The sequence below is a fragment of the Mirounga angustirostris genome, unplaced genomic scaffold (assembly GCF_029215605.1).
Source record: "Mirounga angustirostris isolate CCGP_5_RB_7025 unplaced genomic scaffold, mMirAng1.0.hap1 SCAF_8, whole genome shotgun sequence".
Taxonomy (NCBI): domain Eukaryota; kingdom Metazoa; phylum Chordata; class Mammalia; order Carnivora; family Phocidae; genus Mirounga; species Mirounga angustirostris.
Genome location: NW_026991716.1, coordinates 27276046 through 27304029, shown reverse-complemented (window position 1 = coordinate 27304029; position 27984 = coordinate 27276046). Strand labels below are relative to the sequence as shown.

Below are 27984 nucleotides of genomic sequence, written 5' to 3'. Positions count from 1 at the left end.
TTTAAATAAAAATTTGAAACAAACAAAAAAGAAGATGTGGAATATTAGTCAAAAAAAGCAATTAAATCTTGCCATTTGCAAGCATGTGGATGGATCTAGGGAGTATTATGCTAAGTAAAATAAGTCAGTCAGAGAAAGACAAATAGCATATGGCTCCACTCATACGTGGAATTTTTGAAACAAATGAATAAGGCGGGGGGGAAGAAAGGTCAATCCAGAAACAAACTCTTAATTATAGAGAACAAATTGATGGTTACTGGAGGCGGGGGTGGGGGTTAAATAGGTGATGGGATTAAGGAGTTGAGCACCAGGTGTTGTATGTAATGATGAGTCACTAAATTCTACACCAGAAACCAATATTACACTGTATGTTAAGTAACTGGAATTTAAATAAAAATCTGTAGGAGAAAAAAAATGAATCATTCTCATTCTCAGTAGCAACAATCAACTTTGCATTTATGAAGGCCAGCCAAACTCTACATCTATTTTGTGGAAGACTGACTTTCTCTGTATAGTTAACTTCTCAATAGCGTTTCTGTATAACCAAGTAATACAAAAAGGACATAAGACATATATTATGTGTTACTATAATATTTTAGTGTTTACTTATAATGTACAGTAAGTGATACACTGCTGAAAAGGAAGAAAAATACAGTGATAACTCATGAATAAGAAATTGATTTTTATGTAGTAACCATTTTTTTCATGCACTATAGTTTTTCCATTTTTCTTACACTACGTAAATTTTATGGTTTAGAATACTAACCACTCATATGAACAAGGATTTAGGAATCTACTAGGTTTAAAAGAAAAGAGAAAGTGGGCAAATAAGAATTAAATACACAAAGGAAAAATATCAATTCCAGAGGACAATTATATTTCTTTTAAAAGTAGCATGAATAAACGTCCATGGATCAAGAGAGACTGATGGACCCCTGGACATCCAACCACTTTCTGCTAAGCAAGAAAGGTCTTGAACCACAAAGGTGTGCTTTTGTGCAAAAAACCAAAACCAGTTAGCCCTTTTCCATATCCACTTTCTATTTTGGCAAGTGCAGGAAATAGCTTTCACCATCAGGAAGATTTCTACCTCTCCCATCTCCCAGAGCTGTAAAGAGTTCTCCATAGAGACACAAAACCAGAGAGGTCTTCTCCACGTTACAGGTGGGAAGCTCCTCCGCAGCTCAAGGCAAAGGGCATTAGAGTCTATACTCCAGGATCTGGGGGCCTTTCGTGGGGCACTTGAAGTGAGACACTAGAGTGATGAGTCTGAGTTACAAAAATCAGTCATTACTTTCTGTTCATAATTTCTATGATTAAAACACCAAATGAATGTGCTACTTGTGAAAATGTAACTGCTTATAACAACTTCTACAGGTTGATCACAGGGGACTAGAAAATGAGATCTTTAAATCCTTTCCAACTAGGAAATTCCATAATTACATGGGTAATTTGGGCTTTGGGCCTCGGAAGTTTTAAAAAAGTCACTTCAAAATCTAAAATTTTTATGACTAGAATACACAATGACTTAGCTACATCTACAGTCAAATTTGTATACATACCTCACTGAAAAGGCTTCCATTAACATATGAAATCCAGAGTTTCCAGAAGTTAGGCAGCTGACTTAAAACAAGCTTGGTCAACTTTTCAACAAATGCCACCCGGTGAGGAGTTTTGTATCTCCATGCTAAGGGGGGGAAAATACTATGAATATACTTTGAATCAAGAATAAAAATCGGTTGAATATATTACTGCTCCCCCACCTAAAAATGTGTCACACTCTGTCCCACTTTGGCTGTAGAGCTTTAATTTGCTGATAGACCAGTATTTCCTTTTCCACATCACATTACTAAAGACTGCTGGCATGGAGAATACACTTTAAGAATACACAGAGAATAAATACCCCGCTGTTCTCAAAGGGGCGTGGCAGATGGGGGAGTGGCAGACTGGTCAGGAGGACACAGAAGGAGAAGCAAGGAGCATATTTTGGGTTTTCAACCTTGTCTTCAGGATGTTCTACTTCTCTTCAAAAGTCATGTCTTCAAACAGCAAAGTAAGGCAAAGACAGGGCAAGGCCAATTAGCCTTAAATTGGAGGCAAATATCAACCAGTTAGAAATGCCACTATATACGCACTTGAAAGTTCAATGCTGACTCAAGTTATCATAAAGGAACATATTCAAGTATAATCGTATAATGAATAACTCTTCCCATAACAAAGAAATTTAAGAAAAATAAAAATATTGAAGCCTCTTGGATTACATATCATTTAATACAATTACTGTAAGTGGGAAATAAGGTCTTATAGGTTTCTTATGGGAATAAGTTCATAGGAATAAAAACAAATTAGTAATTCAGTGAGCATTAATCACTTCCAATTTCTTCCCTTCTTCTTTATCACATTCTTTCCTGTTTCCTCCTTCCTCCATGCCCTGCTACCCAGCTCTGCTGTTCTGTTACACAGCCTCCAGCAGGAGCAGGGCAGAGGTATTCCTACTGTCCAATTCACAGCAATGATCAGGAGAACCTCTGGGGTCAACTTCCAACTTCTATTCAGCAACTTCCAAGAAAGGTCAGATAAGGGAACTTGCATTAACTCCTTCATCAACTACCAGCTTCCTTTCAAAATATTCCTAGGCAAAAAGTTCTGTTGCTATTATTACTGTTGTTATTCTAGTGGGGAAGGGTGGATTTTATTTATTTTAAAACAACATATGGTTAGAAAACTTAAAAGGTATATAGAACAAAATCTACATCCCACCTACATTCCCCATTGGCCTAGTTCCCAGCTGCAGCCATAAGAAACTGCTGTTATCTGGGCGCCTGGGTGGCTCAGTTGGTTAAGCGACTGCCTTTGGCTCAGGTCATGGTCCTGGAGTCCCGGGATCGAGTCCCACATCAGGCTCCCTGCTCGGCAGGGAGTCTGCTTCTCCCTCTGACCCTCCCCCCTCTCATGTGCTCTCTCTCTCTCATTCTCTCTCTCTCTCAAGTAAATAAATAAAATCTTTAAAAAAAAAAAAAAACTGCTGTTATCAGTTGCTTGTGATTCTTTCTAACATGTCTTTTATATACACAAGCAAATATAAATACATATTCTCTCCCCACCCAAATGTTCTTTCACACAAATGAAAGCATATTAAACACACCATTTTGACACTTGGGCCTTTTATCATTTAATAATGGATCCTGAAGTTTTTCCCTATTCGTACATAAAATACTTTTTTCCCCACAGTTACACAGTACAACTGACCCTTGAACAATACAGGTTAGGAACAATGACCCCCTGCACAGTCAAAAATCCATGAATAACTTCTGACTCCCCCAAAACTGAACTACTAATAGCTTACTGTTGACCAGGAAACCTACCAATTATATAATGCATTTGATTAATACATATTTTATATATGTATTATATATTGTACTCTTACAACAATACCTTTCTAATTTTTTCAGTATTTCTAGGCTATATGGTTCATCTGAGAGTTTTTTCAAATTGTCGCAGATCTCCAAAAAACTTTCCAATATATTCATTGAACAAAATCCATGCATAAGTAGACCTGCACAGTTCAAACCAGTGCAGTTCAAGGGCCAACTGTAGTTCATATTTTGTATGTATCATAATTTTTAAAAAATCCCTTTATAATGGACAAGACCGTTTTCAATGTTTTGTAGTTAAAATTAGTGCTTTAAAATAAATTTAAAAAATAAATAAAATAAAATAAGTGCTTTAATCAATAACTGTGCCTACCACATTCAGCACACGTACAAGTATCAGTGTAGAATAAATTCTCAGAAAAAGAACTGCTGGGTCCAAGAGTACATAGATTTTTAGTAAGTATTATTAAATTGACCTCCATGGGGATTCTTTACATACCCACCAGCAACACACATAAACACACTGAAGCTTCCTTATAATATCTCACCAATGAACAAACCAAACACACAAAATTCCAAACGGTAAAAATCTGGGGATTCTGCCAACTGGTATCTCACTGTGGTGCTACATGGTCTTTTAAATTTTTATTGTAAGTGAGGTTGAGTGCCTACCTTCATATACTTAAGAGCATTCAGACTTCCAATCTGTGCACTATAGACCTCTTTACCTATTAGGTATATTAGCCCTTTGTCTATGAGTTGTGGGAGAAAGCTTTAAATTCAGTTGTCACATATGTGAAAGGCACGGTTCTTTACTTAGGGGTACACTGTAAACTGTACTTGTCTATTTGGCCAATATTTATTAAGTGTCCCCTGTGTGCTAATCCTATGGCTATACCTTAATATCTGTCTAATATGCTCACCACTAATACTGAGTGAACAGGGAAGGTCTCTGCCTTCACAGAGCCTACAATCGAACAATCAATGAAAGGAGTCCTAATGATAATGTGACAAGAGTCTAATGAGATTAGAGGTATTTTTCATCTGGAGACAGAGCTAAAGCAGACAAACCACATACAGGTAAGCACTGTTTTCCAAATGGCATGCAGTACCCTACACAAAGCATAGGCCACAGCCCAGTGTATGATGGGCCAATGACAAAGTAAGAAATAGGACAAGAAAATCTAAAAACTGAAGCACTGGAAGACCTGCCTCATGTGGTAGCAAGTAGACTCATACATGACCTCTTCCCCTAAATTAGTGTTTCAAAGGTCTGAGCTCCTCCATGCAGCTATATTTACAACTATTTATATAACCCTATTGTGAGAAACTCTTCTAATATCCTTATCTTATATATTCTTTGCAAAGCTTTTTTGCTGGGAAATCAAAGTGAAAACACCCTATGATGAACCAAGTCTCTACTGGATCTGATGCTGGACAAGCACTTTGAGTGGCCTGGCTTATTGCATATCCATGTATTCTACATAGATACAGATATTCTATATAGAGAGAGCAGTAGGTCTCAAAGATCAGTCTGTCACAGGGCATCGCCTCCACTCCAAAGAAAAATAAGGAACATTGCCTTTTCACCGATGAAAAGGAAAATTTCATTTTAAAAAAACACAAAATAAACAGAAATTAAACTCAGCTTCTCTCTTGTTAAATCCATTAATTAATAAGTATTCTAATTGAAGTGATTTTATGATAGGAAAAACAGTTGGACAAATATAAATAAAAACATTACAAAACAAATCCCATAAGGCTTCCAAAAAGATTTCTTCAGCTGAATTTTTTATGACAGAGTAATTGGTAAAATTACTTTGTCTAAGTTCACTATAGTACAGAGTGGTAATAGTGCAGCTAAATAATAGTACCAAATAATCATACTGAGCTGAGAGTTCTGCAATTCCTTAATGTGCTGGCACTCAATCATCAAGGTTCTTGGAAAACAGACAGGTCCCTGCAGCCTCCTGCCCAGTGACAGGGAATAATTTTTAGTCTCATGTTTTATTTGATCTTTTTATTACTAATGGATTCTTTATACCTATGTATATATGTATGTAATGAGAGTCCTATTTACCCATTCCTTCTACATCTACTTCATCCAAATTCTGATCATTATTTGAAAATGATTTTGGGTTTTATCTTCTTACTGAATTCAACATGTCTTAAATTCCCATATGCTATTATCAGTTACAGAATAACTTCAAGAGTTATTTCCTAAGACTGATGAAAAGAACTATTTACTATAAGCAATCTTCCTCAATGTTTCAGTTTCAAGTAATAATTTTAAGGAAATTAAACATGTATTTTACTTCTACTTCCAGCCATACTGGAGTAATAAAGATTATATTCAACCTCCAGTTATAAACAACTAGAAAATTGGGGGCAGGAGGTAGATAATATAAACTATTTCAGACACCGGACAATAAGCAGCATAGGACTGATTCCCAAGGGAAGGGAAATGTATGATGAGCCCACAATTGCCATGGCTCTCTGTCTACAATTTCTAGACAACACAGACAAAAGGAGGCATAACCTAAACAAAGCTCAATGGCCTTTCTGAGCTGGAAAGGAGGTGGAGGTGACTAGAAAATGTAGGAAAGAGTTCCAGAAGGAACCTACATAGAAGAAAAGCTCCAAAAATCTGTGTAAGAGTCCTCCTAAGTCTTTGCTGAGAACTAGGTCTGCATATATGGAGTCAAACTTCACAAAGCCAGGCAAAGAACAACCAGGGAATTGTAAGGTAAACAGTTCCGAGAAATAATACAGGACAGGGAGACCTTCTAGCTCTGAACAGCCAGAGGGAACAGTCCTCATCAATTACCTGGGCCACTCAGTACAGACCCAAAAGATCATGTGTCAATGGTCGGGCTAAAGTATCCCTAGAATGAAGGCTATTCAAGACCTGCTCTAGCAAACTAGCAAAAGCCTTGAACGGCTCAAACTTACCTGTAAGGAACTGATAAAACAGTCTAGCATTCCTTAAAGGAAGACAACAGAACTCAGATACTCAACACTGAACATTCACATGATGAGCAGGGAAATATGAACAATAACCAGAAACCAAGAGAAAAATTGTCAGTAGTAACAAATCCAGAAATTACAGAGATGCCCGAATTAACCAATAAGGACAATGTTCAAATATTTAAAGGAAAACATGAAAATAATGAGGGCAGGAAGGTAAGATATTTGTAAGAACCAAGTGGAATTTCTAGAGATGAAAAATACAGTATCTGGAATTTCCAGGTTAGACACTGCAGATAAAAGATCAGAGAAGTTGAAGGCATAGCAATTGACTCTATAATGAAGCAGAGTGGAAAAACTGGAGGGGAGGAGGAACAGGGAAAGAGCCTCAGTGATCTGTGAGATAATCTATTGGCCTATCATACATGTAATTGAAGTCCCAGAAAAGGAAATAGAACAGAAAAATACCTGAGAAAACTAAGGCCCAAAATTTTCTAAATTTGATGAAAATTTCCAGAATCTCATAAAATAGATCCAAGAAGTTTGGCAAAACCCAGGCAGGATAAATTTGAACTGTTCAAGATGATATAACTCATTTAAAGTCAAGACTCAATATTTCTAATTGATTTAAGCCTGTTAGCATGTCAACTGATGGTAGTAAATTACTTAAGGAGTGAGGTGGAGGGTTTTTAGACCTGCCATAATTTCCTACTAATTAAAAGAAGGAAGTATTGTTTAAAAACTCAGGTGGGCTGCACTCCAGAGTCAGATCCTGGAGGCCATATTTGCTTAGAGGGCTTTATTTGCTTAGAGGGCTACAATACACCACAGTATACAGAAGCAAGTAATTCTGTTCTTTCACTGTTTATATTAGTTTGATGGGCTTGGTAGGAAATGGGAACAGGACAAGAAGGAACACTGAGCCCTCCATTTAGTACAAATGAATCATCTAATTTTAAGGTGTTCTTATGATGGATATTCACTCATATTTATTAATGAAACCTTAGAAAAAGCCCTACTCCAATACTTGTAATAATATAAAATACTTTAAAATAAACTTTAGAGGTATTTAATATAAAGTAAGATATTTCTATTATCCTATTAGGATTTTTTTTTTAAGATTTTATTTATTTATTTGAGAGACAGAGAGAATGAGAGACAGAGAGAGCATGGGGGGGTGGTCAGAGGGAGAAGCAGACTCCCTGCTGAGCAGGGAGCCAAATGCGGGACTCGATCCCTAGACTCCAGGATCATGACCTGAGCCGAAGGCAGTCGCTTAACCAACTGACCCACCCAGGTGCCCCTCTTTTTTTTTTTTTTTTTAAGATTTTATTTTTAAGTGATCTCCACACCCAATATGGGGCTTGAACTCACAACCCCAAGATCAAGAGTTGAATGCTCTACCAACTGAGCCATCCAGGCATCCCACCCTATTTGGATTTCTTAGATCTGTTATTGAGGTTATAAATAACCAGTGACTAATAGCATTTAATTGGTACCCAAATGCATTATAACCAATAATTTTGTATCTCACACAGGTAAATAAACAGTAGGTAAATATCAACTTCAGAAAGTTAAGAAACGTAACATAGTTATAATGAGATGCTTTATTCTCAGGAAAAATGATTAGCAATTAATATATTATTAACCCTCTTTCCAAAGCAAATTTTAAAATGCATAAAAGAGGTGTTTCTTTGTTCTGACTATAGAGATTACTTTTGTTACAAATTTCATCTTAAAGAAATTCTCACAAAATATTTTCTGTGGCATATTTTTAAAAAGTCAATCACAGGAAAAATAAAACTAGACTTTAACTATGTATGTTGAATAAACATTCACCTATGAAGAAGGTTGGTAATATTTAGCAGCAGTAACACAACTAATTAGGAAAATTTCCAAGAGAAAAATGCGTGAAATTGCACAAGTACAAAGTTAAAAGACAAAGTGGGGGACAGTGAGAGATACTTACTGTCATCTCGACCAGATTGAAAGCTGCTGCCCCTCTTCAGTGATGCCGTCTGACTAAGATGACCCAACACCAAGGGACGGGTATCATTATCCAGATCCAACATGGGACTGTGAAGGCCTGGAGTACCTAGAAGAGAGGTGACATTTCCATTTATTCCATATATTCTTACTTAGTTGATTGATTTATTTTTTTTTTTGAGTAGTAATTCTTTTTTTTTTTTAATTTTATTATGTTAAGGTAGTCACCATACAATACATCATTAGTTTTTGATGTGGTGATCCACAATCCATTGTTTTCGTATAACACCCAGTGCTCCATGCCGTACGTGCCCTCCTTAATACCCACCACCGGGCTAACCAACCCCCCCGCCCAAAACCCTGTTTGTTTCTCAGAGTCCATAGTCTCTATGGGCTGCTTCTCTGAGTTATTTCTTCCTCAATTGTTCCATTCTTTTAAATAAAACATTTGCCAAGCAAAATAAAAAATATTTTCTCTAAATAGCTTTTAAAAGTCATTCCCAACATGACAGATTCAGATAGGATTCAATCCATTACTCTGGCTTACTACAGAGATGTAACAAACTGTGAGAGAAACTCATGTATCATTTTAGAATGAGCGTTCAGCAAAACTGGCAGGGGCAAAAGTGGGGGAAGGTCTACAGACCTAAAAATCAGGATGAGAAATCCTTTTTTGAAAAACAACTTCACACTTGGAAGTCAGAGTTCTGACTCTCTTTTAATGCAGTAGATTTGACATTTTGCCTTCTATTGTTCATTAACAATTTTCTCCTATCTCCAAATCAAAATACTATCTTCTCAGGTTTAAGAGTTAAATATTATATCTCTGTCCACAATCACTGGACCTTCTGCAAATAACTCCCTCAATATATACTGAGTGACTGATACTAAATTACTCAGTAAGAACTCTATTCCTTCTTTTATAATTTAATAGAATAATAAAAGCATATAGATTTGTTTTCAGACGCAAAAGATAAAACATATCCGTGCCACTGATAACATTATTCAATAACACTGAACAAGGATTTACTGAGTACCTCCTATGTGCCAGGAACTATAGGCCCTGAAGATAAGGTGATGAATAATAGATAATGCCCCGCTCCCAAAGTATTTACATTCTGGTAGTAGAGGCAGAAAATAGAGCAATAAATAAATAAATAAAATACAGTAAAAATATGCCATGGAGAACCTGCTTTCAGGAGCTCCTCCTATCATGAGCCACTTAACATGATACAATATGAGCTATCTCCCTGTATTCTGACAAATTCTACTAAGGTAGGGTTTGTAGAAATAGAAATTAAATCGGACAGATTTTTTAGTGGAACAGAATGTTACTGAAGACATACTATGTGCTAAATGTTTCATTTACATGCATTTCTAAACACTAAGATACAACTTGTGTAATTCCATATTTTAAAACAACAAACTATTTGTTAAAACAACAAAATAAATTATATGTGATACAGAGTAAGAAAATACAATGAAGAAATAATATTTTTATAATTGATTTTTTTCCTATATTAAAGGCCAAGTGTGTGGAAGCTTTTAATGACTTAGGACATTTTCCTTTGCAGTTTATACAGTTGCCACTGCTATTGATTGTAGAATTCACGAGAATAATATCGAAATATCAACTTTCTGATATACTTTAAAAGGAAATATAAAGGAGCCCATCACAATATTTACATAAAAATTATAATATATATAAAATTTTATATAAAAAGGTGCAAGAAAAGAATGCTTTAATTTAAAATGTTACATGTGGGGCACTTGGAGAGCTCAGCAGGTAGAGCACCTGACTTGATCTCAGGGTCACTGAGTTCAAGCCCCACACTGGATGTGGCGCCTACCATAAAAAGTTACATGTTACTCTTGAAGGTTTCAGAACTATACATTTTTTAAAAGATTTATTTATTTATTTGAGAGAGAGAGCGGGAGCAAGCATGAGTGGGGGGAGGGGCAAAGGGAGAAAATTTACAAGCACACTCCCTGCTGAGCACGGAGCCCAAGCAGGGCTTGATTTCACGACCCATGAGATTACGACCTGAGCCAAGACCAAGAGTTGGGACAGTCAACCGATTGAGCCACCCAGCTGCCCCAAAACTACATTTGTATTAAGAAGGAAAGCACTTCCTGGTTTCCTAAAAATACATTATGTACCATTCCTACAAAAAATATAATTATCATTATTCAAGTAGATCCTCAGAAAAAGATTTTCCCTATAACTGATGTGTTTACAACTTTAATATAAATGGTTAGATTTTAAGTCATTTATGTAGTTTAAGTAAATCTTGAATTTTGAAACTGTTAAAGGATTGATTTATCTTCCCCTTTAATAACAGAAACTATATTAAGAATATGCTTTTCTTCTTTTAGAAACTATATCATCATTTTCTATAACATCAGGAAAAGAAAATTTAACATGAGCTAATTTCCTAATTGGTAGTGTTGAATTACCATCAAGTATAGCACAGCACCAGGGAGCTAAAACAGCATATACACACTCTCAGGGCTGACCAGCATCTGGAACACATCTGCAAGACGCATTTTTGCGGAGTGACCAGAAGATAGCGCTTCAGCACCACACACATGCATAAGCCCTACAAACTCAACAGTGGGCATTAAACTCAGAAAGGAGCTTCTCTCTCTAACACGTTGCTCTTTTGTTGTTGTTGTTGTTAAAAAAAAAAAAAAAAGGTCTTAAGATCAGTTATTTTATAGGGAATTAGGAAGATTATCCTTTGAAGAGAGAATTAAAGAAAACATTTTAAATCTCAGTTGTCAGAAACTATTTATTATCAAGAGTCAAAAAAAAACCTTGAGGACTCATACCCTCCTTTTAAACTTAAATTATATGACGTGGCATTCCTACTCTAAAAAGTTATTACAAATATGAAGCGGTTTTGATGATAAATAAGCATTACTATGAAAAGAAAACAGAAAAAGATGAGAAAAACTATTTCTTTAACATCAAATCAACAAAAGGCTTTAAAATATCTTACAAGAAATCAGTATATTTTCTCTTGATTGTTTTACCTCACAGTATGATAGCAACATCTGTTGATGTGTTTAAGAGACATATATACATTATATAAAACATATGGTTATTAAATGAGAATAATTAGGAAGTTTCATATTATCATGCTCTAACTTATGTGCAACTGAAATCAGTGTTGGTGTGTTTTCCCTAACAACCTAAATTATCTGCCCCTTGATATCCAGCTGAGGATGGTATTCAACTGTATACACACAACTTTAGTTTTTTCATTACAATTTTAGCTTGTCATGGGACATTTTGCAGGTGACAGAGACTAAAGTTTTTGTAAAATTGTGTTTGTCTTTATCTTTCTCAATACTGCATTAGGTTCTGAGAGGTCATTTGTTTTCTTGACAGTAAATTTTCTCTAGAAATGAACAGTTTCTATAATTTTTTCTAGATGAAATTTTTTTAAAGCCTTTTATTAAATAAGATTACGGCCTTGATGAAACGTTATAACTTTTTGGCTTCATTTATGTTAATACTAACAAATTGTTTGCTATATTTGAAATTGGGGCAGGGATTAACCCAAGATTCTCATGGTTTATACAACTGGAAGGGGGTTCTGCAGCTAGCTTAAGCAATCATAATAGGCCAATGCTTCATGACCTGTAAAAATCAGGGCTTGACACAATAAAATTTTTAAAGTCTTTTTTGGGTGTAAAATAGTGATTCCATGGTATGAAGTCAGAATCGGAAACTTTAAATCACCACTGAGAACAAAATGGAAAACATGTTTATTTTGCTCACTATTCCTACAATTTAGAACACTGATTAGTGGTGTTATCTAAAAAGTCTGCCTCTACACAGAGAAGCACATGTGAAAATTAAGCCTTAAATAGAAATTATATAAGGAAAATAATAAAGACAACAAAAAAGTAACAGTGAAAACTTCATCAGAATTTCAAAATACTTGTTATTATGGGATCTTACAACTTGGTTATTTTAACGACGCTAATCAGGGTAACCAATAAATACACTCAAATGAATAAACGCTTATGAGATCGAAAGTATTTGGCTATAAACAGTCAGAGATATCTGGGGAAATCTGGGGAATAATTACAGGGTAAAGATTACTCGGGAGAGAAAATTCCATATAGGGACACATCCCATAGCATGAGAACCATCACTATAGTACTTCTAGTTCTAAAAATGCTATGTGGTGTTTGCAGGAAAAATGATACAAACAAAATCCTAGAACTAAAAGGGTGTAGCGATGTCTTCTAAATTCTACAAACTAGTGTTCGAATTATGATTTTACCAATATATCATAAGAAAAGATACATAGTTTATCTACAGATGCCTGGAAGAAGTATCTTGGGGGAAAAAAAAACCTTCAAACACTTAAAATTAAAAAAAAAAAACCAAACGACTAAGCTTCTCAATTACTGACAAATAAGAATCCATGTTTTATTTCTCCAGCTAAAGCTTCTGTAATATGCTACCAGCATTCTCAAAAGGAATTCTTCTAATTATGAGGATGTAGGAGAAACTTAACAGATTGTAAACAAACATAAAATTAGAAAAACCATTTCTGGAACACTCTACAAACAGAACAGAAAATTTGTTTTAATTAAGAGAAAAAGGGAAAATTTACTTTCAAAAGTTGCTGAAGTTACCTTCTACAGAACATTAATAAAACAATCCTAGTGACTTCACTAAGAGAATAAAAGCTGCAGTGTAGAAATAATCAAAAGTTTAAAATGTATTACCTTTCTAAAAGAAAATAAACTATCAATCTTTCACAATTTGCTCTTAACAAATTGAAACACTTGCTAATTTTTTCCAACTGTGAGGTTTCTACTAAATAAAAAGTCTTCAGCTTTATGTTGACCTATGGATCTCAAAAGCTCAAAACTTAACAGTTTACATTAAAACAATGATTCCTACAAAAACTGATAATGAAGTTTAGACTTTATAGAAAATGCTGATTATACCTAGTACTCCTAAGACTTCCAGGAAACCTTATCATGTATCAGTCAAATCCTTTCAACTCAACCTGTGCAAGTTTTCCCTATTTTAAATGCAAATAGCAGTCAACATTTGTTTAACAGACTCTACAACATAAAGGGCAGAAGAGACCTTTCTTAAGGGAAGCCTGCAGATGTGGAACCAGGTGAATAAGTTTACTATATTTTCTCATCCTTCGTGCCTCTTGCAGCAAGTTTTCTCACAGTCTACCATGGTGTGGAGAACACTGATCTATAGCCCCCGGACTCTCAGAAGGGCGGCCGACTTCCTTACTGCCCTTAAACACCTTTGAACACATTTTCCTGCGCACAGCGGGCCCTTGTCCTGCGCTGCAGCCCGACCACCCACTGTTGCTTGTTGACCAAACACACGGGGCCAGGAGTCTCCACAGACCCACAGGCAGGATGGGATTCCTTTCAAGCACACCACACAGAAGAATTTCAATGCCAAAGCTGGGGGGTGGGGGCGGACGTATCAAGACCGAATTACAAATTCCTCACAAATCAGACCTGTGTCAACAGATAAAAATGTTCTTTTTGATCTTATTCTTCTCTCTATATTTAAAATTCCTACAGGGGCATTTCCTCAATTTAAAAAGGGTCACTTAATCTAAATTAAACTAAGGGAGACATATTTAACATACTCCTGTTAACCTCACTTCACTTTTTAGAGAGTCAGAACTGTCCTAAGCAGGTTCCAGGCAGAAATTCTGGTGTATTTTAATATCATTCAAAACAGAGGAGGAAAATATAGGAAATATATTTTAAAGCAAAGTAAAAGAGGAAATATATTTTAAAGCAAAACCATAGGTGTGAACTACGAGGAAGTATTTATTAGCTAACATTGGCTATATAAGCAAGAACCAGATATTTATAATAAGCTGGTTAGGTGAATACCAAAATAAAATTATTTATGTTTTTATTAAAGTACTGTATTTTTTTTTGTAATTCTATATAGATCTTAGAGAAAACATGCTTAGAATATGTAAGCAATAGAATTATTACAAAATGATAGAATACAAAATTAAAATATTTATAATGAATATTTTAAAATTACCAGTTAATGCTAGCATTCAATGTGTGCTTGACAGGCATTGTCAAAAAATTTTTCTCTCTTAAGGACAGGGGACATGAATTAGACATGAAATGGCTCCCAGCTGTAAGAAGTCTTCTTCCAGATGTACAGTAAGCCAAGACAGTAGAAAAGAACCAGCTGCTAGGATAAAAAAAAAAATCGGGGAAAAAAAAAAAAAGTCCTTTTGACATAAGCCTTGTTGGCCTGTCTGATTTAACAAAGATAGACCATTCATTCATTGTAAGGTGAACTGAATCTAGTATAAAACAGAAGAAACAAGAACTTAATCAACTCTTTCCTATGATGTTTAACAGCTGTTATTTTACTATACAGATCTACAAATGAATGCTATGTTATTCATAAGTCCTAGGTCACTGACTTTAAAACACTACTTAAATTACTAGTATTAATTACTAGTCATAATTTTAATTTGGTAGCTAAAATTATCTTTTCAAATTAGATTAAAAAACAAATCTGCAATCATATAAAAGCCTGCTGATCTGCATTCAGGTAATTAACACTTCTTATATAAACCTATACTATTTACAAACAACAGTGATGATTTCTAATGGTATGCACTGGGGCGCCTGGGTGGCTCAGTTGGTTAAGCGACTGCCTTCGGCTCAGGTCACGATCCTGGAGTCCCGGATCGAGTCCGGATCGAGTCCCGCATCGGGCTCCCTGCTCAGCAGGGAGTCTGCTTCTCCCTCTGACCCTCCTCCCTCTCATGCTCTCTGTCTCTCATTCTCTCTGTCTAATGGTATGCATTGTAAATCTAATTCATGGCATTCTGAACATGACCTGAGTTTTTTCTCTTTCTGAAAAAAGGACAAAGGGGAAAGGAAAATCAGACCACCACTTTGCTGAAGAAATGTTTTTTATAGCTGTCATAAACTGATACTTCTATTTCTCTCTCTTGAATCTGCTTTCTTCTATACATCCCTTACAGCTTATAAATCTCAAAGCAAGTGAATAAAATCCCATTAGAAGCATTTTATCGTCCAAAGCCAATTAAAAAAGTACTCTGGTCACAACAAAAAAACAAGGGTGCAGATAAAGCTGGGGTTGTGTAATCTACATCGGAAGGGACTTAGGAAGAGCAGGTGGAAATCAAAGTAATTATCTCCTATCTATAGTCGCTGCAGTTGTGCCTTTCCTTTTCTTCTTTTTAAATAAACTTCTATTATTCTGGATTCATACTGTTATGATCAATATTTAGGAGAGAAACCATGTTTTAAATCTCCGGAAAATAAATTTCATAAAAGAACCATCTTCAACCTCATTTTAACAACTTTAAACATTATAATTTTATTAAAATATTTAATATAGGTATAACACATTTTTACTGTCTTTTTAACCACGGAAATATTTTTGTAGTTCCATAAAAAATTTGATGAACCTGCTGCCGATTTCCTACAGAGGCTATACTTTAATCTAGAGTCCAGGAAGTTTACTTAATCCGACATTATGAAAATACCACAATTATATTAACTACACTAATTAATAGTGTATACACACACACACACACACACAAATGTTATGTACACAAAGATCACAGCTGTAGTTTTTAAATATCAAGAAAAAATAGTTTAGTTATACTGTGTAAATTCAGAAAATTGAATATAACTTATAAAATATATCTTATGCATGTATTTTACAAGCTTGAGTTGAAAATATAGCCTTTTATATCTTAAGATCATCAGATAAATATTTTTATTTCAGCATGTAATTAATAATCTGCTCAGTGTGTGAAAAAATTGAAAGAGCAGATATTTAGCACAGTGCCTCTGTTCTTAATATTTTTTCTTCCATAATAGGTCCATACTGCGATGATTCAGAATAAACCTCTCCGGTGTAACATATCTCTAAGTTTTCCAGAGAGAACCTGAGCCACATATAAATGTATTTTCTTCTGTTGTGTGACTCTTTTAAAGACTCTATTGCTTACTTAAGCTATTGCTCCTATTCTAAATGTCTCCTATTGTGCCCCTATTGTAATATGTCCATTAGGGAAGTCCTGATTAAGTACATATCTGAAAGAAGGGAATAATTACTCTACGAGCAGGCTGCTGTTTTCCCTTGAGTTATTAGATAGAGCCAGTATGTATTTTAAGAGTTAAAATCATTTTCAGAACATCAACAAAAAACACCTTTGAAGGCTACCTTTAAAAATCCTGTTTGAGATTATCAGTAGGGGGCTAACCAAAGGCTTTTCCTGACAGGAAACCTGAAAACAGTCTAATTTTAGACCAGTTTCATAGGAATTTTAAGAGACGAATGACACTTCTTGTAAGGTGGTGAAAGTTTTCTGTGTGTAACAACTCAGGACACAGGGCTGCTGTGAATATAGGGAAGAGCAGCAAAATGGTTAACAATTCGGGGTGGGGGGGAAACAAAAACAAAGCCTTCCTTTAGTATTTAAGCTAGGATGCGTTTTTTGAATGTTAATCTTTATTCCTGTTTTTTTCCCCCATCTTTGTCTCCCCTTAGAAAAACCAAAAGATCCCATTTGGGCTATAGAGGTAGGTCACGGAAGAGTAGGGAGGAATACTTAGGGATAAACGTCAAAGCATGTTTAAGGTACAATGGTAATCTCTTGTTCTGTGCCCTAGTGTTTATAATCTGGAAGGCACCATTCTACTAGGTCCAGTATCTGTTATGACTATAAAAATGGGAATCCAGAGGAAGATCTAATGCAATGTTCATAAGAATATTAACCTTATGACCTAGATCTGCTAAGAAATGCTTTATATACAAAAGAATCTTTCTTGGAAAAAAGGTGGCTTTTTAAATGTAGGATTGCTGTCTCTGAAAATCTATCACCATCTTTGCTTATGAAATTTTCTCTGAAGACCACAAGACTAAATACAATTAACATTTTTTCCCTCAAACAACTGTGTAAAGGCTTTAAGACTTTAAAAAAACATTTATATGTTAATTCGATTTCTTAAATTCCATGCATAAAGACCAACCAACTTTACTTAAAAAGACATCAAGAAACCTTTTCCTGTCTGAAATATTTACAGTCTATCTATTTAAAACTGTATTTTATTTCACAGGACTGTCTCAGTTCTTAACCATTGTTCTGCTGCCTGGGGGTTACTTAAACAATTACAACCAGTGTTAAAAGTCCAAGTGCAGATAATCTAACAGAGGAATTTAACAATTCATTCTTTAGGTTTAGAATGCAACAAGGTTTCATTTTGAAAATAAGATCCTGGGGACATCTGGGTGGCTCAGTTGGTTAAGCGGCTGCCTTTGGCTCAGGTCAGGATCCCAGGAAACTGGGATTGAGTCCAGCATCCGGCTCCATGCTCAGTAGGGATCCCGCTTCTCCCTCTCCCTCTGCTGCTCCCCCTGCTTATGCTCTTTCTCTCTTTCTCTCTGACAAATAAATATTTAAAAAAAAAAAAAAAAACTTAAAAAAAAAAAAGAAAATAGGATCCTGAGACTGCCTGAATAAAAACAATGACACTTCATAATGAAGGGCCAGATGAAATATAGGCACTATCTTCATCATGTTCATCATATTCAGAAATCCTGTTTCATGAAATATTCGCTCCTATAATAGAACACAGAAAACCTGCTATCTTACCTCACATCCAGAAGGAGTACAGTCTGGTGGAATGGGGAGAAATCTGAACCACTTACTACTTCTTTTTTTTTTTTTTTTAAGATTTTTATTTATTTTTTGACAGAAAGAGAGAGACAGCGAGAGAGGGATGTGGGGGGAGCGGGATAGGGAGAAGCAGGCCTCCCTGCTGAGCAAGGAGCCCGATGTGGGGCTCGATCCCAGGACCCTGGGATCACGACCCGAGCCGAAGGCAGACGCTAACAGCTGAGCCACCCAGGCGCCCCTGCCACTCACTACTTCTGCCCCTATTTAGGTCAAGAGGAAGCTGGTTATCACTCTCTGAGGTACCTTCTTCACATGCACAATAGATCTAAAGTCATCAATTGAACTAGACAATATCCCAGGTTTTTTTCCATTTCTAAAATGACATAACTATAAGAAGATATCCAATAAAAAATCCAAATAATATTTAGGAGCCCTACCCCATATTACTTTACACTTATATATAGACACTCAAATATCAACTAAGAGTCCATCATGAACAACTGGCTTATACTCAGCAAACTTCTAATTAAGACAATTATACTACATAAATACATACACATACACATACCTATACATGATTATGTTACCTGTGTAAATGTAGCAAGTGTATATTAAAGAGCTAACATGTGTCCGATAACCTATATACATGCATTAAAGAAAATAACCAGAAGAGTAAGTGTGAACTGGCCACATTGGGCCATATTTTACTAGTGTATAATTTTTCCATTCTCGGAAACACACATTCAGTTCAGTCTATACTCGTGCCACATTTCATGTCATTTGTCTTTGCACTGAGTATAAGTTAAAAAGCCATGGTTATCAATGTACTTAGAAAGATTCTTGGATATGATAAACAGTCCCTGAATTTTGAAAACTATTTGATATTAAGAAATTATTAATAACTTTTAGGTAATGATGATGGTATTTTGGTTACAGTCTTTAAAAAGCATGTTTATCTCTGCAAATTACATACTGAAATAATTATGAATGAAATAATGTGACCTGCTTCAAAAGTAATTCAGGGTGAGGGAAGGTAAGAAGCAGGTAAGGGTACAGATAAAATAAGATGAGCTATGAACTACTACTGGGTATTTACCCCAAAGATACAAAAGTAGGGATCCGAAAGGGTACATGCACCCCGATGTTTACAGCAGCAATGTCCATAATAGCCAAACTGTGGAAAGAGCCAAGATGTCCATCGACAGATGAATGGATAAAGAAGATGTGGTATATATATACAATGGAATATTATGCAGCCATCAAAAGGAATGAGATCTTGCCATTTGCAACGACGTGGATGGAACTGGAGGGTATTATGTTGAGTGAAATAAGTCAAACAGAGAAAGACATGTATCATATGACCTCACTGATATGAGGAATTCTTAATCGCAGGAAACAAACTGAGGGTTGCTGGAGTGGGGGGTGGGGTGGGAGGGATGGGGTGACTGGGTGATAGACACTGGGAAGGGTATGTGCTCTGGTAAGCACTGTGAATTGTGCAAGACTGTTGAATCTCAGATCTGTACCTCTGAAACAAATAATGTAATATATGTTAAGGAAAAAAAAAAAAGAAGAAGAAGATAGCAGGAGGGGAAGAATGAAGGGGGGGAAATCGGAGGGGTAGACTAACCATGAGAGACTATGGACTCTGAAAAACAAACTGAGGGTTCTAGAGGGGAGAGGGTGGGAGGATGGGTTAGCCTGGTGATGGGTATTGAGGAGGGCACATTCTGCATGGAGCATTGGGTGTTATGCACAAACAATGAATCATGGAACACTACATCTAAAACTAATGATGTAATGTATGGGGATTAACATAAGAATAAAAAAAATTAAAAAAGAAAAAGATGAGCTATGAACGGATAACTGTCGAAACTAGGTTAGGCACATGGGAGGTTATCTTATCATATTTATTTGGAATTCTCCAAAATAAAATCATAAAAACTCATTCTGATATGAGCTCAAAGAACACACCAATTTTCCAATTAAAAGGCTCTCTATGTTAGGATTATCTATGCTGTTTATGATAGTATTTGCTGATGATAAAAGAAAGCATGTTCTTCTGAATGTTGGAAGAAAAATTAAAATATAACCTATGAATATGTAACTAATATATTCAGGAAATTTACATTGTACTGTTTATGAAATCTGTGGAGTAAATTCAAAGAGCTGTAAACTGTTTTTCTTTCCTAATCAAAAAGACCAACTTATGAAAATAACTTTAAGTTCATCACTAACAAATGTACATTCTTTTCATTATTTCATAAGTGATGAGCAAGTTCTTCAACAAGCATTGTCAGTGAATTAAAAAGATAGGGCTCCAGTTACACATAAGCTTTCATCATTTTTTTTCCAGACATACTCATTTTAAACAGTTCTGGATGGATACATATAGCAATACATAACATCAAGATGGCAGGGAAGGAACCCATCAGGTATCCATTTATCTTCAAGAAAGATTCAGACCTTTGGCAATGGAGTATTGGTTATATTTCAGGTATCGATGTGACACTAAGATATATGAAATTTCTTTTTTTTTTTTTAAGATTTTATTTATTTATTTGAGAGAGAGAGAGAGAGAGAGCGAGAGAGTGAACACAAGCAGGGGGAGTGGGAAAGGGAGAAGCAGGCTTCCCGCTGAGCAGGGAGCCTGATGTGGGGCTTGATCCCAGGACCCTGAGATCATGACCTGAGCCGAAGGAGGTCGCTAAAACCAACTGAGCCACCCAGGCGCCCTTAGGATATATGAAATTTCACGGTACTTTTCCAATTTCAAGTAGTCTATATGTTGCTCTTGCTCTTTAAATCCAAACTACCTATTGGGTATCTTCCCTTGCATGTCAGACAATGTCAAATCAGTCTGTCCAAACAAAACAAAACAAAAAAGTTATGCTCCCTAACTCAATGGTGCCATCATCCTAACTAGTTGCTGAGGTCAGGTATCTGGGAATCACCCTTGACCCCTTCTTCCTCCTTCAATCACCAAGTCCTGTCAACTCCAATTTCTGAACAGCTCTTGAATCTGTCTCTTTCTCCACATCCACCATGTCCATGGGAGATGAGATGCTGAATCACCATAGCAGCCTCCTAACCAGCTTTACCGTTCCAGTCTTGTTCCCACTCATCCATTCACTACATGGATTAAAAAATAAGTCTCAGTGGGTCTTTCCCCTGCTTCAGACCCTTAATGGTCAGCCCAATGTCCTCTGGATCAAGTCCAAAGCCCTTGAAGGGACTAACAAAGTCCATGCAAGACCTGGCACCACCTAACTCTAGCCTCCACTCTCGCCACTTTGTGTACTGAACTCCAGCCACAGAGAATTCAGTAGCCATCTCTTGCTTGAAGCCCTGTGCACATTCTGTTTTCTCTTCCTGGAATGGTCTTTATCTCTTTCCTTTTCCCCTCCTCTATTTCAACCAATACAGATATCCTTCAGATCTTGGAATGTCACTTCTGTGACCTCAAAACTCTGAATCAGATGCTGTTCCTAAGTGCTACCACAGCAGGAGGAACTTCCCAGGCTTAGAAAGTAACACTGTATTCTACTAGTCCACTCTACTTTTCTTGTCCATCTCCTCCCCACCCCTACCCCCCGCTATTTTATGTCTCGTGTGAGCCAGGCCCATCTGCCATACTGACCACTGAATCCTTAGCACCCAATAGTGGCCAGCACATAGCAGGCACTGAATACATTCAGTATCTGTGGGATGATAGAATTTTACAAATAAATGTTGATAAACCTGCATGTGAATGCAGCTGTGACTTCTTCCTTTAAACTTACTTTACAGCCTTTGCAAAGGTTGTTTCTTTTTTCAGACTAAAATTGTCCCAGCAGGCTACTTCTCATTCTTCTAGCTCTTAGAGAACATGGAGCCTTCTCTGAGACACCTTCCCAAATGGACCATCTAAAGCATTCTCCTCAGTTCTCCTCCCTCAAAATATTGTGATTTTTCTTTATTTCACTTGTCAACAACTTTGTATGTAGTTAGGTAAGTGTTTAACACCATAAGGGCAGGGACCATGTCTGTTTTATTCACCACTGTCCATCTGTACCTGGCACATGGTGGGGCTCAACATATATTTGATGAATAGTGAGTGGACTACTACCATGTATTAAAGACTAATATTTCTACCACATCATGTTACTTCCCATAAAAATTTAACTATTCCTTAAATCAAACCTTCGTCAATACTGGCTGTCAACCATAAAAATACAGGTATCAAGAGAGTTTTCTCCCTTAACCTGTTATTCACTCAGGTATAATGCTGACCAGTGGCAAAAACAAAAACAAAATAAATAACAAACAAGTACAGATACAAGAAAATTAATTAATCATCCCCTTAATTATTAAGCATTTCCAAAGTGCATTAAATCGACAATAAAAAATAGCATAATGACTAGAAGAGAAGCAGCCTTGCCTTTCAAATCTTGTACATATCCCTCTTTGCAGCTGTGCATGAGCTGAAGGATCCACCTGTGTTGGGCGCCAATACACTGCCAAGCAGGATCACCCAGCGCGTGAAGGTCAGACAGGTACCTGAAAAAGCAAGGCCAAGAATGACAAAGTAGGCTTCTGTAGAGCCATGAGTAAGGACAAAAGGAAAGCTAGCATACTCTTAAGTCATTACCTTTTTTTTAAGAAAACCTAAAATTTTATCAATTAGTAAAGCACTTGTCAACATCAGTCTTCAATACTTAATTCTAAATAAAATATATTCAAATTTCTTTTTATGCGATTAACAATAAAACTGTATTTTTAAAAAACAAGGACTTTATAAAAAGACAACCAAGAAGACAAAGACAACTTGCAGTGATCCTAAATACTTAGTGTGGATTTATCTTTGTATCTACATTTAGTTCACAGAGTATTTCCATACTTAGTTCTCAGTCATTACAGAAAACACAAGTGGAAGCCAGCAGAGGACACCTAGTGAATATTTTTTTGATTTCAATTGTTTTTTAATTCCTTTCTGGTCTGAAAAATGGCCACTAGATGGCAGTGTGACATTATTTTTCTATGCAACCTAATCAGGCTATTTTATTACATAAAGAGATTTGGTGACAATAAGCACCTCTAACATCTGAACTCTATTTTCATGAGTAAGAAAACATTTCTCTAGAAAATACAGTATAGACAGGCATTTTTCTTAGTTTTTTAAATAGTTGTTGAAATATTCAAAGTCTTCTTTGTATATAAAATATTCAAACCCGGATTGAAAATTGAAATATATTTCAGTTGAAAAATTTTTGACAAATATTATTCAAGATTTGGCCCTCAGCCATCACAAAATATATAAACATACAGTAGTCCCCCCTTATCCACAGGGAATATGATCCAAGATCTTCAGTGGATGCCTGAAACCACAGATAGTACTGTACCCTACATATACTGTTTTTTCCTATACATACATACATACCTATGATAAAGTTTAATTTTTAATTTGGCACATAAGAGATTAACAACAATAACTAATAAAAACAGAACAATTATAACATAATATATGGTAGTAAAAGTTATGTGATGTGAATGTGGTCTTCCCTCTCAAAATATCTTACTGTACTGTACTCACCATTCTTGTGAGGATGTGAGATGATAAAATACCTAGTGACGAGAAGTGAGGGGAATGATGGAGGCACTGATATGTAGCACTAAGCTACTACCGACCTTCTGACTGTACTTCAGAAGGGGGATCATCTGCTTCTGGACCGCAGTTCACCATAGGTAACTGAAACCACGCAAATGAACCCACAGATAAGGAGGGACTACTGCAGTAAGTTAAATCCAATTAAATCAACTCCAAAAGTTGAATTTATTGTCTTGACATTATTTTTAAACCATAAGCTATCTGTTGTCTTGGGGTTAAAGATTTTTGTTCAATGATAAATTTTAATTAATAGCCACAAGCTGTGACCTCTAGCCAAATTCTAATCACTGAGGGATACACCAGATGCTTCTCTCCCACGTTCCTCCAGTACTAGGTATTTCCTTACTCACAGACATCTCAATTAGCCGCTAATTAGAGGAGAAACATTTTGTAGTGAGTTAGCAATCAATAAACTGTTGAGACATCTGACATCACATTTAGGAACTATCCACCCTTACCTTTACAAGCTAATGCAGACAGCCTGGGCTCTAAGCAGAGCTGGGCATTTGATCATCCTGCAAAAGGGCCCCTTAAACAGTGGGGGTTCACACTGTACAAAGATGCCTCAAAGTCGGCCCAAGAGCTGGACCTTTTACCCCTCCCTGTCTATTTATAGGCTGCAAATAGGCTGTATCTGTGTTGAGAAAGGGACAAATCAATTAACAGCACCCCAAGAATAAAACTACGGTCTAACAAAATACATTTAGCCTGGCATAAATATTGCAACCCAATATGATTCCTCCTCTCACACAAGGCTTTTTTCATCTGGAATATAAATATGACAAATGGTACATTGTGTCATTTGTTTGCAAAAACGTGATTTTATTCTTTCTTGTTGGGGATAATTTGTCTTAGCATTCTCCTTAGAGAGGTTTATATTGCCTCCAAATACTTCTACAATACTTTCTCCTAACACTTTCACTCATATAACATCCTCAGATTTAGTGTTAGTAGTAAAGTATAGGAATACTGTTAGGAAAGCTGCTTCCTTTTAATTTTTAAACTACTGAATAGGAATACAAATGGTCCATTACAAGAACTCAATATAGCAAGAGAAATCAATAAACTCTCTTAATGACTTTTAAAATCATACATTTCTTTAGTATGGTGACTAGGTCCTTGTAAAATTTAACAATAATCCCTTATATCATCTTATTAATGGGTATTACATTAAAAGAGTTTTATAAAGAACGATAGATGTGTTCTCTTAGAAATTCTACAGTGTTGCAGTTCAAAAGTACAACCTGTGGGTAGGCTTTTCCTTGGTTAAATGACTTAATCCAATAAATTTCTTTTCTTTTAGTATGTAGTTTAACAAAGTACAATTGACCCTTGAACAACATGGGTTTGAACTGTGCCAGTCCACTTATATGTAGATTTTTTATAGTACTGTACTGTAAATATATTTTCTCTTCTTTATGATTCTCTTAATAACATTTTCTTTTCTCTGGCTTATTTTATTGTAAGAATAGAGTATATAACACATACAACATACAAAATGTGTTAATCGGCTATTTACATTATTGGTAAGCCTTCCAGTCAGCATTAGGCTATTAGTAGTTAAGTTTCAGGGGAATAGAGTTATATGTGGATTTGTGACTGGGCAGATGGTTGGTGCCCCAACCCCCACACTGTTCAACAGTCAACTGCAGTTTCATTTCAAAGATTTTTGTTTAAAATATGGTACATGTTACTATTTCTTCTAAAACTATGTATCAAAGAAATTTGACAGCTTTTTTAGAGGGGCAATGTAAGAAATGCTAATTATGGCTATGATGAGCACATGCTCAATATTTTAAAATTTAAGCATTATACTCTTAAGCCATATTCTGATATGATTTTTAACAATTACTAGGGATAGGATCACACTCATATGGAAAGAAGCATATAACATAACTTCACCTCTCACTAAAGCTACAATAAGAAGAATGAAAATAATCAAAAGTTTTTAAATTAGACAAGACAGTAAACCAAAGTGAAACAATACAGTAGTCATTTGATTTTCAATCACACAATGCATAACTTCAATTATGGAAGAGAACCAATAAAGATACACTTTGCTTATGGTAAGGCGGGCTCCATCCCTACTTGATGCTCATAGTACCTACTGTCATAGATTCCAAAGTCCAACAGATATTTGACCTGGTTGTGATGTTGTTTTTCTTATTAATAACCAAAAATTAATTTAAAAAGGATAATAAAATTAATTGCTCAGTGTCTTCTCAAAGCATCAAAAATAAAATAATGATTACAAAATAAGTAAACTACTTGTATTCTTGTTGACATTCTTGTTCTTTTCCCTTAAAATGACAGGAAAAAGGCACCTAAATAGGTCATTCAAAAAATCTTTTTTAACATTTTAACTAGTCATAAGAACTACACATTTGTTATCTACATAAATGGTAATTCACTAAATAAAGAAATCATACATTCAATAAGGATCAGCCTATTACTACTGGTAAATTTAGCAGCATAAATATAAACAGGTAAATAAATACAAAGCACAATTAAGTACCACAGTGGAACACAGACAATAAGACACTAACCAGCTGTGTATCCCTGGACAAGAGGATTAACCTCCCTGGAACTCTGTTTCTTTGTATGTTTGAAAAAAAAAGAAAGAAAGAAAGAAAGAAAAGAAAAAGCAGATGGATAACTAACATGTAGGTTATTTCTAGCTTTAAATTTCCACGACTCTAAGTCAGAAAAATCCCCCAAATACATTCTTTCCTATGGAGACAGCTTACAGAAAAGCAAAGATAGGCTTTGAGAGCAGACAAACATGAGTCCTATTTCCAGCTATGTGCACTGAGCAAGAATGAAGTCTGAGGTTCAGTTTCCTCACCCATGTCACAGGAATCGGACATACGCCCCTTCAAGGCAGCTGTGAAGATCAGAAGTGGAATACACAGCGCATCTAAGATGATGCCCGACTGTACTACAGACTCCCAGTAGTGGCAGCAATCAATGTTAGTGCTCTCTATTCCTGTTCTAAAGCCTCTTGTCCCTTTCCTCTTCAGTGACACAAATGTGCTGACAATGACAATGGCTCATGCTGCTACTGCTCTCCTAAGTCACAAGAACACAGGTCTGAGTGTGGATCATTGTCCCCCCCCCACGGCAAGCACTGCAGCTTTCAGGCTAGACCCTCTTTTCACACCTGGAAATTATTTTCAATGGTCATATGGTGATGACAGCTAAATGCATAAATATATACAGTCTATTATTTTATAAGTACTGAATATTCAATAAAATTCACTAATTAGAGAGGGCATTAAGTTTGGAAAATAACAGCTTATTCTGAGAATAAAAGCCACATTCAAAACATGCCAGCAGAAAATAATGTTAATACTTTTATTTTTAAATCATAGATACAAAAAGCTTGTAACTTATATGCTTTGTCTCCAAATCCTGGTATAAACATCATATATATGTAATTTATTGACTACTTATATGCCAGGAGCTATATTAAATCCTTAAATGTATTCTTGATTATGTTTGCAACTACCCCGAGATGCAGATCGTGTTATCATACCATTTCACAGATGAAGAAACTGAAAAGAGAATGCAAATCACTCAAAGGGAACAGCTAGTTTCCTAGTTTCCATTATGCTATACTGCTTCCTTCTAAGGCCTTCTCTTCATACCCTGTGGTATCCATCACTTTTTACATTATTGCAATTTTTTAAATTTATTTTTTATTTTTTCTTTTCAATACCAAAACCTTTCAAAATTTTCTCCACCATTGAGCTTTGGTCCACTTTTGTGGCCTGAAGAATTTCCCACCCAGAATGACAGTGTTGTACTCTAAACCATACAGGGAGCCCCTGCCAGCTTGTGGCCTGTGGGTGCCCACAGAATGCAACACCCACACTGTCCTGCTAGGTTAGGTAAGCCATTATTGAGCAGGAGGAAGAAATGACCAAGCAACGAAGTTACTTTCCCTTTCCCCAAATAAGCAGAATTTTCTTGCCCTGAGTACTCCCAAATTTATTAGTATACAAAAGAACTTCGGTGTCCTATAGTAGATACCCGTAAATTTTTGCTATTTGTCTTCCTTCTCACCATTTCATCAATCTCCTAATTTCCCCCAAATTAGTTTTAAGGGTTAGATGATGTATCTGGTACTATACAGATACATGTGATTTATCAAAATTCTTGCAGAAGGTTTACCTTATATAACGTTTTTGGTCATGTAAAGTCGATGGTGTCTCAAGCAATTTAGCCAGAAGTAATTCTCTTAAAGCTTCAATCCGTGTTTCTACTTCAGCATAATCTATTTAAAAAGGAAAGAACATAAAAGATTTAC

At 35.8% G+C, this 27984-nt stretch overlaps 1 protein-coding gene across 7 annotated transcripts in view; it reads right to left on the bottom strand.

Annotated features, from left to right (window-relative positions):
• EXOC2 (exocyst complex component 2) overlaps positions 1 to 27984 on the bottom strand; it is a 285590-nt gene that overhangs the window by 145458 nt on the left and 112148 nt on the right. For all 7 annotated transcript variants that reach the window (XM_064597288.1, XM_064597282.1, XM_064597284.1 and 4 more), the window contains 4 exons: positions 27849 to 27951; positions 22449 to 22567; positions 8311 to 8436; positions 1563 to 1687 (listed from right to left, as the gene is read on the bottom strand). In XM_064597288.1, the coding sequence (XP_064453358.1) occupies positions 1563 to 1687; positions 8311 to 8436; positions 22449 to 22567; positions 27849 to 27951 (473 nt within the window). The remainder of the gene's footprint in view (positions 1 to 1562; positions 1688 to 8310; positions 8437 to 22448; positions 22568 to 27848; positions 27952 to 27984) is intronic.